Raw genomic sequence first — 12,043 nt, forward strand, 5'->3', positions numbered from 1 at the left:
CTTCCTCACCCTGTTTTTCTCACCCCATTACTTTGACATTTGGAAGAGCCCAGGACATTTGTTATGATCGGATTTGTCTTGTTTCCTTTTGGTGTTTGACTAGTTCCCCTGGCCGGTGACTTTCCTGTGAACGGAAAGTTAGGTCTGGAGACCAGATTAGATTCAGAGGAAATACTTTGGCAGGAAGGTGTCATAGAGGAGGTTCCATACATCAGATAGCATCACACCAGGAAGCGATAATGCCAGCTTGTCCCAAGGTTGGTGATGATTGTTTGATTACTTAGTTACGGTGGTGTTTCCAGATCTCTCCCTAGTCAAAGTGCACGTTCCTCTTAGAAGTTTGCAGGCAATCTGTGGGTGATATCTTGGCGCTGTGTGGATATCCTGCTTTCCTTTGCCTGAACAAGTCATGTTCTTGGGATTGCAAATGGCAGATTCCCATAATTCTATGTGTTCAAATCAGTCATTCTTGGGGGGATGTAGGAGCCGTCCTGAAGTTGGCCATTGGGAACCCCTTCCAGCTGGCTCCTCCACCTCTAGTCTCACACAGGGTCTCAGTGCAAACGTACATGGGAGAGGTAACTCAGACTCTAAACTCATTCACAGTCAGGGTCCTTCCCCAAGTGCAGTTTGGGTTTGGGGTCAGGCTCTGATGCCCTCTTCTGGCCTTCAGGAGCACTGGGGCAAGGAGGCAGGAAGGCTTGCTGGACCGTCTTGCTGGACACTTCCTCTAAGGACTGGGACCAGTTTTTCCAATTAGATGCATCAGAAACTCCTGAGATGGTTCTCAGGGATGGTAGGATGCTCTGATGATGGTTACAGCCAAGACCAAGCTGTCTTTGGCTCCTGGTTGCTCCTGGGTCCCAGTCAATATCTTTATCTCCCTAGGTCTTCTCCTCGGCTGGCCCTGGGCTCTTTTTCTAGGCAGGTGCAAATGTCTGAGGGAGGTAGGGAACCTGGTGTAGGTAAAGCCGACTGGGGGCCGGGCTGGTGTGAGAAGCTGCACCCTCCACTTTCCCTCTGGAAGGAAGGGGCTTATTACAGAGGAGCCAGCTGAGACTTTCCCTCTTGAAAGCTTTAGCCTGGGGCCCCCCAGGCCTCTGTGCTCCCCTCTCCCCACTGTCACCTCGTCGCAGCCTCCCCCACACTCTCTGCTCCCTTCACTGCCTGTCTCATTCTGCCTGTCTCTCTCTCTCTGTCAGCTTGCGTGTCATTTTTTTCTCATTAATTACAGCCTAATTTGAACCGACCTGGGGTTTTGTCCTCTCTCTGTACCCATCCACCTCAGCAGGGTACTCTGCATTTCCACTTATCGACACTTGATGGCACTATTATCTAAGATGTGAAGCTTACCTGATTTGGCTGAGCTACTAGGGGAGTAAGATAGATTAGAGATATAGCGATAGCGATAGAGATAGAGATAGAGATAGAGATAGAGAGATGTGTGTGTGTGTGTGTGTGTGTGTGTGTGTGTGTAGATACTTGGAGGGTAGAGCAGGAAACTTTAAAACAACCATTTTTTTTTTCTAAATGCAAGAATAAAACTTATTAATTGTAAAAAAAAGAAAAAAAAAGAAAAGAAAATAATCAGAGAAACCCAAGGAAAACAAACAAAAGGATAACTGCATTTCTGTACACCACGGCACCCTACAGACAACGCTTGTGAACATTTGTGCCATGTTTTCCTCTCTGCAGTTCTCTCTCCTGTTGGCGTCAACCCCACTCTATCTCTGGGAAACAATCAGATCCAGTTACAGTTGATTTTCATTATTTGCAGATTCTGTATTTGCCAGTTCGCCTTCTCGCTAAAATGTATTTGTACCCGCAGAGCCAGCACTCACGGCCCTTTCCCGATCGTTCGTTCACGCAGGGGTGCCGGTGGCGGTGACATCGGGCTGGCCAGCTTGCACATCACCAGCCGAGCTGGAACCTCGCAACCGAGGCTCTGCCTTCCCATCTCAGCTCTCAGCCTGTAAAGAAGTGGCCCTTCTTGGCCTACTTGGTGTCACGTTTTTCACATTTTATTGGCGATTTCGCTGTTTAAAAACAGTCCCAGGCTAGTGCTGAATTGCTTTCCAGTGTTCCTAAGTGCAGGAGGGCTGGGACATGCCTTATGGAGAAAATCTATGTTAGAAACGCTTCATTCCAGCGTGAGGGATTGTGCTGTTGACCGTGAATTCAATGTTAAGGAATCAACAAGATTTATTAAACAGAACTACACGAACAGAAAGTTGTGAATTGACTAGTTGGCAAAAAACATTGTGACAGAGGCTGGCAGGAGCCTAACCCAGCATTTTCCCTGGAGCAGTGGGTCAGCACGCGCTAACTCTGTGTTCTTGGTGAACTAAAGAACGTGTGACTGCCACCCACAGTGAGAGTCAGCTGTCCAGTGCCATCCGGCACACCGCTTTCCTACCTCCCACCCCTTAGGTTACTGCATAGCCTTTGAAAACAGTTTCTTAGTGACTGCATACTGTTCCATTAAATGAATGTTACATAATATTAACCTATTTTTGGATAATTTTTGTTGCTGTCGTTTTCCTTTTTTATGAACAATGCTGTGATAAATCAGTGTACTGGAATCTCCATCCACTCTGGTTGCTTTTCCATAGAGGGGTTTCTAGACCAGGGTCAGAAGGCATGCTTATTTTTAAGTATTTGATAAAGGTGCCAGGTAGCCCTCCAGAACATTTGTACTAATTACTCCATCATCCAGGAAAAGAGGTTTTTGTTTTGTGTCTGTTTTAAAGGCTTAGAGGAGCGAAGGAGGAGGAAGAGCTTGGTGTTGCCGTTGAGTGTGTGGGGAGTGGGAAGGGTGCGGGAAGGATGTTGGGGCTGTAGGACCAGAGGCAGAGCTGGCCTGGGTGTGGCCATGGGACCAGCTGTTATCCCATTGGCAGCCAGGGTAGGGAGTGGAAGTGCTTCCCGTCACGTGATGGAGGTCTGGCACTTCCTGCATTGCTCCTGGGAGATGGGGAGCCTTCTTGCTCCAAGGAGCTGAGGCATCATGCTGGCAGGTCTCTAAGCTGTGTCTGGTTAGAGAGTCCTTTTCCTTTGAAAGTTTGGGGCATGCTAATTTGAAATTAGGGAGGACAGTTGAGTAAAGCGATCTAGTCAGCCATGATCTGTCTTTATCATCTATCTATCTATCATCTATCTATCTATCATCTATCTATCTATCTATCTATCTATTCTATGTATCTATCCTTCCACCCATCATCTACCATCTATCTACCTATCTATCTACCTATCATCTATCATCTGTCTACCCATCCCATCTATCTACCTTTCTATCAATCATCTATCTACCTATCCTATCTATCATCCATCATCTATCTTTATTATCTATCATCTATCTATCTATCTATCTATCTATATCTATCATCTATCTATCTCTATCATCCATCATGAAAGCTCTCCTTCTCGCTCAGCCCTCACCCGACAGTCCGGCATTTCTTCCCTCCCCTGCAGGTGAGAGCACTGCAGTTAGCTCCCTCCCATCATTCTGGCTTTATTCTGCAAATGCAAGCACATCTGACCATAAATTCTTAGCTTTTACCCCTTTTATACAAACGTTTGCACATTATGCTGTCTCGCCCCTTGCTTTTTAATCCCCCCCCCCGTTTTATTGAGACATAACCACAGAACCGTATAAATTTGAGGCATACAGCATAATGACGTGATTTACATTGTGAAATGATGTACATAAGTTTAGTTGACATCCATCATCTTATATAGAGTCCTGCCAATGAAAACAATGCTTTTCCCCCCTTGTGATGAGAATCCTTACGATCTACTCACCTAACAGCTTTCAAATGAACCATTCAGCAGTGTTAACTCTAGTCTATGTGTTCCATGTGACATCCCCAGTACTTAGCTTTTCAGCTAATAAGATGACTTGGAGGTTGTTTGGTAACACAGAGCAGCCCTCGTTCTTTTTAGAGCGGCACGGTACTCCATCGCGGGGATGGGCCATCATTTATTCCATCAGTCCTTGAACATGCGTTATTTCACATGTTCGCCGGTAGAAGCCACAGGGCTGTAAATTACCTCATGCGGATGTCTTTCTGAACATGTGCAGGCGGTTCTCTAGGATAAACAGCTAGCAGTAGAACTGGTAGGCAGGAGGGTGTTTGCACTTGTGATTTTGATTGTAGCCAATTGCCTTCTGTGATGGTTGAGCTTCCCTCAAAGCCCGGCCAATAGAAGACTGCCAGGCTTTAGGGATTTTTACAAAACAAATCTGCTGGATGAGAAACGGTAGTTCATTACTTTTATTTGTGCTTCTTGTATTACAGGGGAGGTTGGGCATCTTTTTTGTGCTTTACAACCCTGTGCAAACCCATTCCTGAGAACTGTGTCCTATGCTGCCTATTGTTTGCCTGATGGTCAGGCTCTCTTCTTTCCTTTTGATCACACAGGGCCGGATCCCGGTACCCATCCCTGCCCAGCCTCAGCCTGGGCTCTTCTCACTGGGAGGTGAGAGGGTAGGGACAGGGGCTGGCACTGTGGAACTAAGGATAGAGGCAGTCTTGACTGCACCATCGTCACATGAAGGGACCGAAACCCCGGATCTAGGTCAGCTAAAGGAGATAATGCGTGTAAAATGCTCACGCACTGCAGGACCCATAGTGCATGCTCTAAAAAAGCATTTCACTATGAACATGCAAACTATTACTGTTAGAACATGCAAACCTACCAGGATCTATAGCTCTGAAATCAAGCCTTGGCCTGTCATCCCCATGTGGACACAGGATGCCCTGAGCTGGCTGAGGGGCCTGGTGCTGCCTCAGGGAACCAAGGGCAGAGCAGAGCAGAGCAGAGCGCTAGAGCTAATGTTTGGATCTGATTTCCACTCCACTGTGTTTCTTGTTTGTGGAAAGCCAGGTCTTAAGAGTATGGCTTAATGTGAGGCAGACTGTGGCTTATGGGGTGTGTATATTCGCCTAATTTCCTTCTCACTCTCAGATGCTGGTGCGTGGCCCTGGCTTGGCCCTTCAACTCTCTTATCCCCTTCTCCACCACCCCCCAACCCCCGCCACCCAACTCTAAACTCCTAGGGCTCACAGTCCTCCAAAGGGGCAGGTGATGGGCCCGTGGGAAAGCCAGGCTGGACTCAGGGGCCCCACAGTCAGGGTTATGACCATAATGGGAGGCAGGAGAGTGAAGGGTTGAGGCATTCTGGCAATCTATTCCCCAGACCCGGGTTTGACTTACCATGGAGCTTTGTCTCTGCAAAGATTCCCTGTGTCTGAGCCCACTACACAGGGCCTTCTGCCCAGGATGACAGAGAACGGCTGCTGGCTGGGCTGGTGGTCCCCAGGGGAGTCCAGAGTCCCCTCGGAGTTCCACCCACCTCTGTGTCTCCTAGCTCTGCAGCAAAATCCTGGAGAAGACGGCCAACCCGCAGTGGAACCAGAGCATCACGGTGCCTGCCATGGTGAGCCCCCGCCCTCGTGGGCCCACCCGGGGCCCCCAGGCTCCTGGCCTCCCCAGCATCCCACCCGCACCCCAGCCTCCTGGTTCTTCAAAAGGACTCCACACCGACATGTGTCTCTTCTCTCTGTAGTTTCCCTCAATGTGTGAGAAAATGAGGATTCGTATCATGGACTGGTGAGTTCTGCGCCTCAGTCCTTAGAGGGAGCTGTCCTCGGAGTGGCTGTGCTCAGGGCTCACTGGGTCCTTCAGTTCAATCTGCACGCAGTGGGATGTGTGTTTTGGGTGACCCGGTCTCCTCTGGGGCAGGCAGAGGAGGAGAGGGGGGTGTGGGCCATTCTTGGGAAGCTTACTCGTAGCCCTGCTCAGAGGCAGACAGGAGGGTGGCCAGGTAGGACTGGGAGGACTCTAGGAGCCTAAGATCCCGGAGGTCAGGAGGGGCCAGGAAGGCTTCCTGGAGGAGGAGGGGTTTTGATGAGGGTGTTCAGTGAAGAGGGGATCATAAGCGAAGGCAGAGAGGCTGAAACAGCAGAGCTTCTGAGGGGATAGGCTGCGATGGCCCCTGGGCAGGTAGAATGGGGTGGGAGGGCCCCGTGCTGAGAAGGGGGTACCTCTGGGGGCCTGCAGCAGGTGAGGGCAGTAGCCGCACGGGCACGTTGGAAAAGGAATAGCATCCACCACTTGCTGAGCACCTATGATACTATCGATCGGCCAGGCCGTGCCCAGCAAACACTTTACACGCACAGTCTCACCTGACCTTCAGCTTGACTCCCTTTGTTGGGTGTTCATCCTCACCCGAGGGTATTTTCCCCGGTTTTAGAGAGAGTGGAAGGGAGGGGGAAGGGCCAAGAGAGAAACATCGATGTGAGAGAGACACATCAATTGGTTGCCTCCCGCACATGCCCTGACCAGGGCCAGGGATTGGGCCGGCAACTGAGGTACGGCCATGGCCTAGAATCAAACCTGGGACCCTTCGATCTGTGGACTGATGCTCTGTCCACTGAGCCAAACCAGCTAGGGCTTGACTCCTTCTTTACAGGGGAGGAGGAAGGCTGGCGGAGAGTGAGCAATCTGCTCTAGGAGACAGCTGAGAGCCGCTGAGGCCAGGCCGCTCCCAAAGCCCATGCTTACCCAGCAGCTGTGCTGCCTCCTGCTGGTGTGGAGGGGGTCTCTGCACACCGAGGGCCCTTCGAGGTCCGCACCCTGATCTCCAGGGCCTCCCATCCACCAGCCTTTGCACACGGAGAGCGTGTCCTTCCTCTGCCCCCAGAAGCCTCGGCCGTGCGGTTCCCAGTGTGTTGTCCTTTGGTCTCGGGCCCAGGGCACCCCCCGCAGGAGGATAATGAGAGACTGGGGAAAACCCCCAGGCCACAGAGCCATTACCGTGGCGTGCCAGTTCCCCGGGCCCAAAGCAAACAGCTTGTGAGAATTAGAGGCGAGGAAGGGAGCAGCCAGGAGGGCGGGGAGGGAGAGGCCTCGGGGGCCCTGACCGCCGGTATGTTCCATGGGGAAGCGGTTTGGGGGGAGAGACGTGCTTTATGTCCACAGATGATCTCTTCATCTTCGGTTGCAGCGCGTGTGCGCATGTGTGTGCGTTGGGTTGCCTGGGGCGATGGGCTGTGCACGGCCGTGCGTGTGAATGCCTGTGTCTATGCGTGTGGATGCATGTGTGCGTGGGTGTCCGTGGCACGGTGGCCCCGTGTGCGTGGGCACAGGCTCTGCCCCGGCCCCCGTGAGCTGTGTCGAAGGCGTCGGCATACTGCACAATCCAAACGCATTACGGAATCTGGTGGTTGCGTCTCTGGTTTGGGTTGGAGCGGCATTTTTATTGTGAGTCTATTTTCAGACTTGCTGTATTTTCCAAAAGCAACCCCAAGCCCCAAAAACCCAACTTCTGGCCAGAAAAGCATCCTGCTGTTGTAAGTTCCTACCCAGAGCAGTGCTTTTTTCCCAGAAAATGCAGATCGACTTGTGTTCCTACCTGAGTCCTGGAAATATGATCTAGTCCATATGGCCTTTTCTCTGTAACGTAAACTTCTATTCCATTCTTTAAAAAAAAATTTTCTTTATTGACTATGATATCACATAATTGTCCTCATCGCCCCATTTCCATCCCAACCAAACCCTTCCCCACGTATGCCCTCGGCCCCCGTGCCCCGCCCCGCCGCCCCCCCCCCCCCGTTGTCCATGACCACTGGTTAGGCTTATATGCATGCACACAAGTCCTTTGGTGGATCTCTCCCCCTTTCCCCCACCCTCCCCTACCTTCCTTCTGATCGGTGCTTCTCTGTCTCTGGGTTTGTTTCTGTTCATCCATTTATGTTGTTCATTATTTCCCCTAGATGTGTTAGATCATGTGATACAAGTAATTCCCTTATAAAAACCGAAACTGAGACAAGCCATAATGGTTATGCTGAGAGGCAAATTAATCAGTCTGATTCTTTAAGAATTTCTTTTTCAATCAAAAATACCCGTTCCCCCCCAAATTACCCGGCCCTGGCCCCCTTAAAAACAAAACTTCTCTTCCCATTCCCTTCGCCTCCTCAGCAGGGTCAGTAAGACCACAGATTCCCCTCATCATGCCAGGCTGGTCGTGGGAGGCAGTTTAAAAGCGCCCCCGACTCTCTGTCGGTGATCTGGTGTCAATAATCCCATTGTATTGTACAAAGGGAACTTTAACTTTCCAGGTTGTGTCAGCATTGTTCTCAGGGAGAAATGATGAAGATTAGCCCTGGTTGGTTTGGCTCAGTGGACAGAGCGTCGGCCTGCGGACTGAGGGGGTCCCTGGTTTGATTCCGGTCAAGAGCATGTACCTTGGTTGCGGGTACATCCCCAGTAGGGGGTGTGCAGGAGGCAGCGGATGGATGATTCTCTCTCATCGATGTTTCTAGCTCTCTATCCCTCTCCCTTTCTCTCTGTAAAAAATCAATAAAACATATTAAAAAAAAGAAAGAAAGAAAGAAAGAAAAAGAAAAAAAGATCAGTGCTGACAATCCACTCTTCCTAGTGTAGCTGCCGCCCTGGTGGAAAAAGTTAGAACCAAGCTGAATCCCCTCCCGGGAAATATGAAGAGGAAGGAAGGGAGCAGCCGGGTGGGGTTTAGGTTGCAAAGAGGAAAGAGTCACCAGGCCCAGGTGTCTGTCACAGGGACAGGGTATCATCGCCTGAAGCGCCCGGGGCCACAGGACGGGAAGCTGGGAGAGAGGGCCTCAGGCCACAAACATTAAAAAAACAAACCAAACCCAGGAAAGATGCACCCTGGAAACTTCCAGAAGGAGAGAACTCTTGCTCAGTCCAGCGTTCCTCAGCCTCAGCACGAAGACTCCTTTATGTGGGAGACTCTATATCGTGCATTGCGGGATGGTTAGCAGCTACCGGGGCCTCTCTCTACAGCCTCCCCTCCAAACCCCAAAACGCCTCAGACATTGCCAAGTGTCCCCTGGGGGTCCGCATCACTGGATGGAGAGACCCTGGCGTGGCCTGACGGGGAAGCGGCAGGCTGCTGTAATCAAATGTCGGGCATAGCCCGTGCAAATGCCAGCTTTGCCATCTTGACAAATGACTTGATCTCCTAAACCTCAGCTTTCTCCTCTGAGGTTGGAGCTGACTGTAGTTCCTACCTCATAGGACTGCTGTGCGGACGTGAGCTGGGGCCCGGGAGGGCGTTAGCTAGTGCCTGGCTTTCAGCAGGTGCTCAGCAAATACCGGCTATTAATCTGAGTTCTCCCCAAACGGGCAGGTGTGGGTCTGCACAGGACATGGTGGCTCATGGGTTCACCAATCAGTAAGTCTCCTGGAACTCTCACCCCCGTCCCCTGTGCTGGTTGGGAGGAGAGAAGCCGCCCTCCTGGGAAGGTCCCCACGGCACGCTGAGCAGGAGGCAGGACATTTGGCTCTGCCCTTCCTTCCCAGGCTGACCTTGGACAAGGACCTTCCTGGTTCTAAGTCTCAGTTTTAAGGCCAACGTGAGGATCCTGAGGGATAAAGGAGGTTGAAAGTGTGTTGTCACAGAGTGGCCCAGGCCCCGTGGCTCGGTGGTTGAGCATCGACATTGAACTAGGAGGTCATAGTTTGATTCCCAGTCAGGGCACATGCCTGGGCTGCGGGCTCGATGCCCAGTGTAGAGTGTGCAGGAGGCAGCTGATCAATGATCCTCTCTCATCATTATGTTCCTTTCTCTCTCTCCCTCTCCTTTCCTCTCTGAAATCAATAAAAATATATTCAAATCTCTCCTCTTCTTTCCTCTCTGAAATCAATAAAAATATATTCAAATCTCCCCTCTCCCCAAAGCACAAAAAGGAATAGTGCACGGTCTTAAATGGGCTAATTTAAGACCGTGGTCTTGGAGGTAGTGTCTTGCCGGTTACTTGTTTTTTCCTGGGTCTGGATATTTCTTGAGCTCCTGGCGCCTGGCCCTCCCAGGGTCTGGGTCTGGCGCCCTCCCACGGACACCCAGGCGGGCAGCCCACTGCTGGCTTGCTAATGGTGCTGATGGTTGTGGAACGGACTAGTTTCCACCTCAGGAGGCTTGAACAACACCTTTAAAAAAAAATATTTTATTGATTTTTTACAGAGAGGAAGGGAGAGAGAGCTAGAAACATCGATGAGAGAGAAACATCAACCAGCTGCCTCCTGCACACCCCCACCGGGGATGTGCCCACAACCAAGGCACATGCCCTTGACCGGAATCGAACCTGGGACCTTTCAGTCCACAGACCGATGTTCTACCACTGAGCCAAACCGGTTTTGGCTTGAGCAACACTTTATTCCCACTTTCATCTTTCCTGGGATTATCAGCCTCCAGTGAACTATCCAGTGTGAGGCCTGGGACCCCTCACCATGGACAGCCAAAGCCATTTCCTGCTGGGTGGGCTGTGTCCTCAGTCTCCCCCTCTTCAGGCCCTCTCTGTCCTCTGTCCTAGGGACCGCCTTACCCACAATGACATCGTGGCCACCACCTACCTGAGTATGTCGAAGATCTCTGCTCCCGGAGGAGAAATAGAAGGTAAGCCCCCCCCTCTGTTCTGCCCTCTTGTACCCCGCGCTCTCCCTCGTCCCACCCCTGCCCATCTTACACCTCTAGTTTTGAGAGTTTGCAGAAAAGTCTTTTAAGTCTTTTCTGTCCATTTCCCAAGCTCTGACCAACGAGAGAGGGGCTTATGGACACTTAGGACACTCCACCCGCGGAGGCGGGAGGGAGGGATGCACCTCCGATGGGAGAGAGGACAGTTCCCTCCTGCAGATAACATGGGGCGGACCACCCAAGGGTTCAGTATTGGCCGACTGTGCTCTCACAGCGTCTCCTTTGAAATACGTTTCATTGGTCTGTGAAAAAGTAGTCCATGGTCATTTTGTAAAATGCTAAAGAAACCATCTGAAAGAAGATTATAACATTTACCCATGAAATTACCCATAAGCCTACCTTGTATCCAGCTTACCCTCTATCCAGACAGGAACTAACTTGGTATTCTGGAACCTTTCTATATGTATGTATGTATGCATGTACACCCACATGCATGTATATATTTACACACATACATGCACATGTATGTACCTATGTACATGATAAACATTGTTTTGAAAAATTTTTTAGTTGTTTTGAACATTACTTTCTATCACTTGGCAATACAGCATAGATGTTTATTCTTGCTATTAAATATTCTTCTACAATATAATTCTAAATGGATACTCATGTTCGCCATAGGAATGTACCAAAATCCATGTTAACTAGCTAGTGTTGAATTGTTTAGGTATTTTCTAATTTTTCCACATTATAAACAACTAACTTTATATTGAATATTTTTGTAGCTGACTATTTAATTCACAATTTTCCTTTTGGAGGAATGCCTAGCAGTGAGCAGTGGAATTGTTGTGTCGAAGGATTTGAACATTCTGAAGCTTTTGGTATATAAAAAAATTGCCTTTCAAAAAGATTGGACTGATTTACATTCTAATCACTTGCAGACTTTTTTTTTTTTTCCTGCACCTTCACCAACACAGAGCAAAATAATGAAATTAAAACAGAACTTTGTTAGTTTGATGGGTGAATTTCATTGTTGGCTTGGTTTTCATTTCATTGAAAACTGATGAAATTGACCGATGCAGATTTAAAAATATTTTATTTATATTTTATATATTTATTTATTTATTTTTTATTCATTTCAGAGAGGAAGGGAGAGGGAGAGATAGAAACATCATTGATTCATTGATGGCAGATAATCGTTGATCGGCTGCCTCCTGTATGCCCCACACTGGAGATTGAGCCTGCAACCAGGAGAATCGAACCGTGACCTCCTGGTTCATAGGTCGACACTCAACCACTGAGCCACACCGGTCGGGGCAAATTTAAAAATATTTTAATAATAAAATATATTTATATACTTTATTCTATTATATCCTGTTATAAATTGTATGCTCATATATTCTTGTCCAAATTTCTGGTGGTATGTTTGTCTTTTTTTCATTGTTTTATAAGAGTTCTGTATGTGTACTTTCTCCTATCATTGATTCGGATTAATTTTTGTCAGCTTTATGTTACCATTTAATAGTTATTGATGAACAGAAATTTAAAAATTTTATGTAGCCAAATCTGTTATATTTTCCCTTA

The 12,043-nt window shown here is 49.1% G+C and overlaps 1 protein-coding gene across 22 annotated transcripts in view; it reads left to right on the top strand.

Annotated features, from left to right (window-relative positions):
* Window positions 1-12,043, top strand: part of DYSF (dysferlin) — a 195,560-nt gene that overhangs the window by 68,208 nt on the left and 115,309 nt on the right. For all 22 annotated transcript variants that reach the window (XM_036435666.2, XM_036435678.2, XM_036435676.2 and 19 more), the window contains 3 exons: window positions 5,372-5,440; window positions 5,570-5,613; window positions 10,359-10,441. In XM_036435666.2, the coding sequence (XP_036291559.1) occupies window positions 5,372-5,440; window positions 5,570-5,613; window positions 10,359-10,441 (196 nt within the window). The remainder of the gene's footprint in view (window positions 1-5,371; window positions 5,441-5,569; window positions 5,614-10,358; window positions 10,442-12,043) is intronic.

This window comes from Pipistrellus kuhlii, unplaced genomic scaffold (assembly GCF_014108245.1).
Source record: "Pipistrellus kuhlii isolate mPipKuh1 unplaced genomic scaffold, mPipKuh1.p scaffold_m20_p_13, whole genome shotgun sequence".
In the NCBI taxonomy this organism is placed as follows: domain Eukaryota; kingdom Metazoa; phylum Chordata; class Mammalia; order Chiroptera; family Vespertilionidae; genus Pipistrellus; species Pipistrellus kuhlii.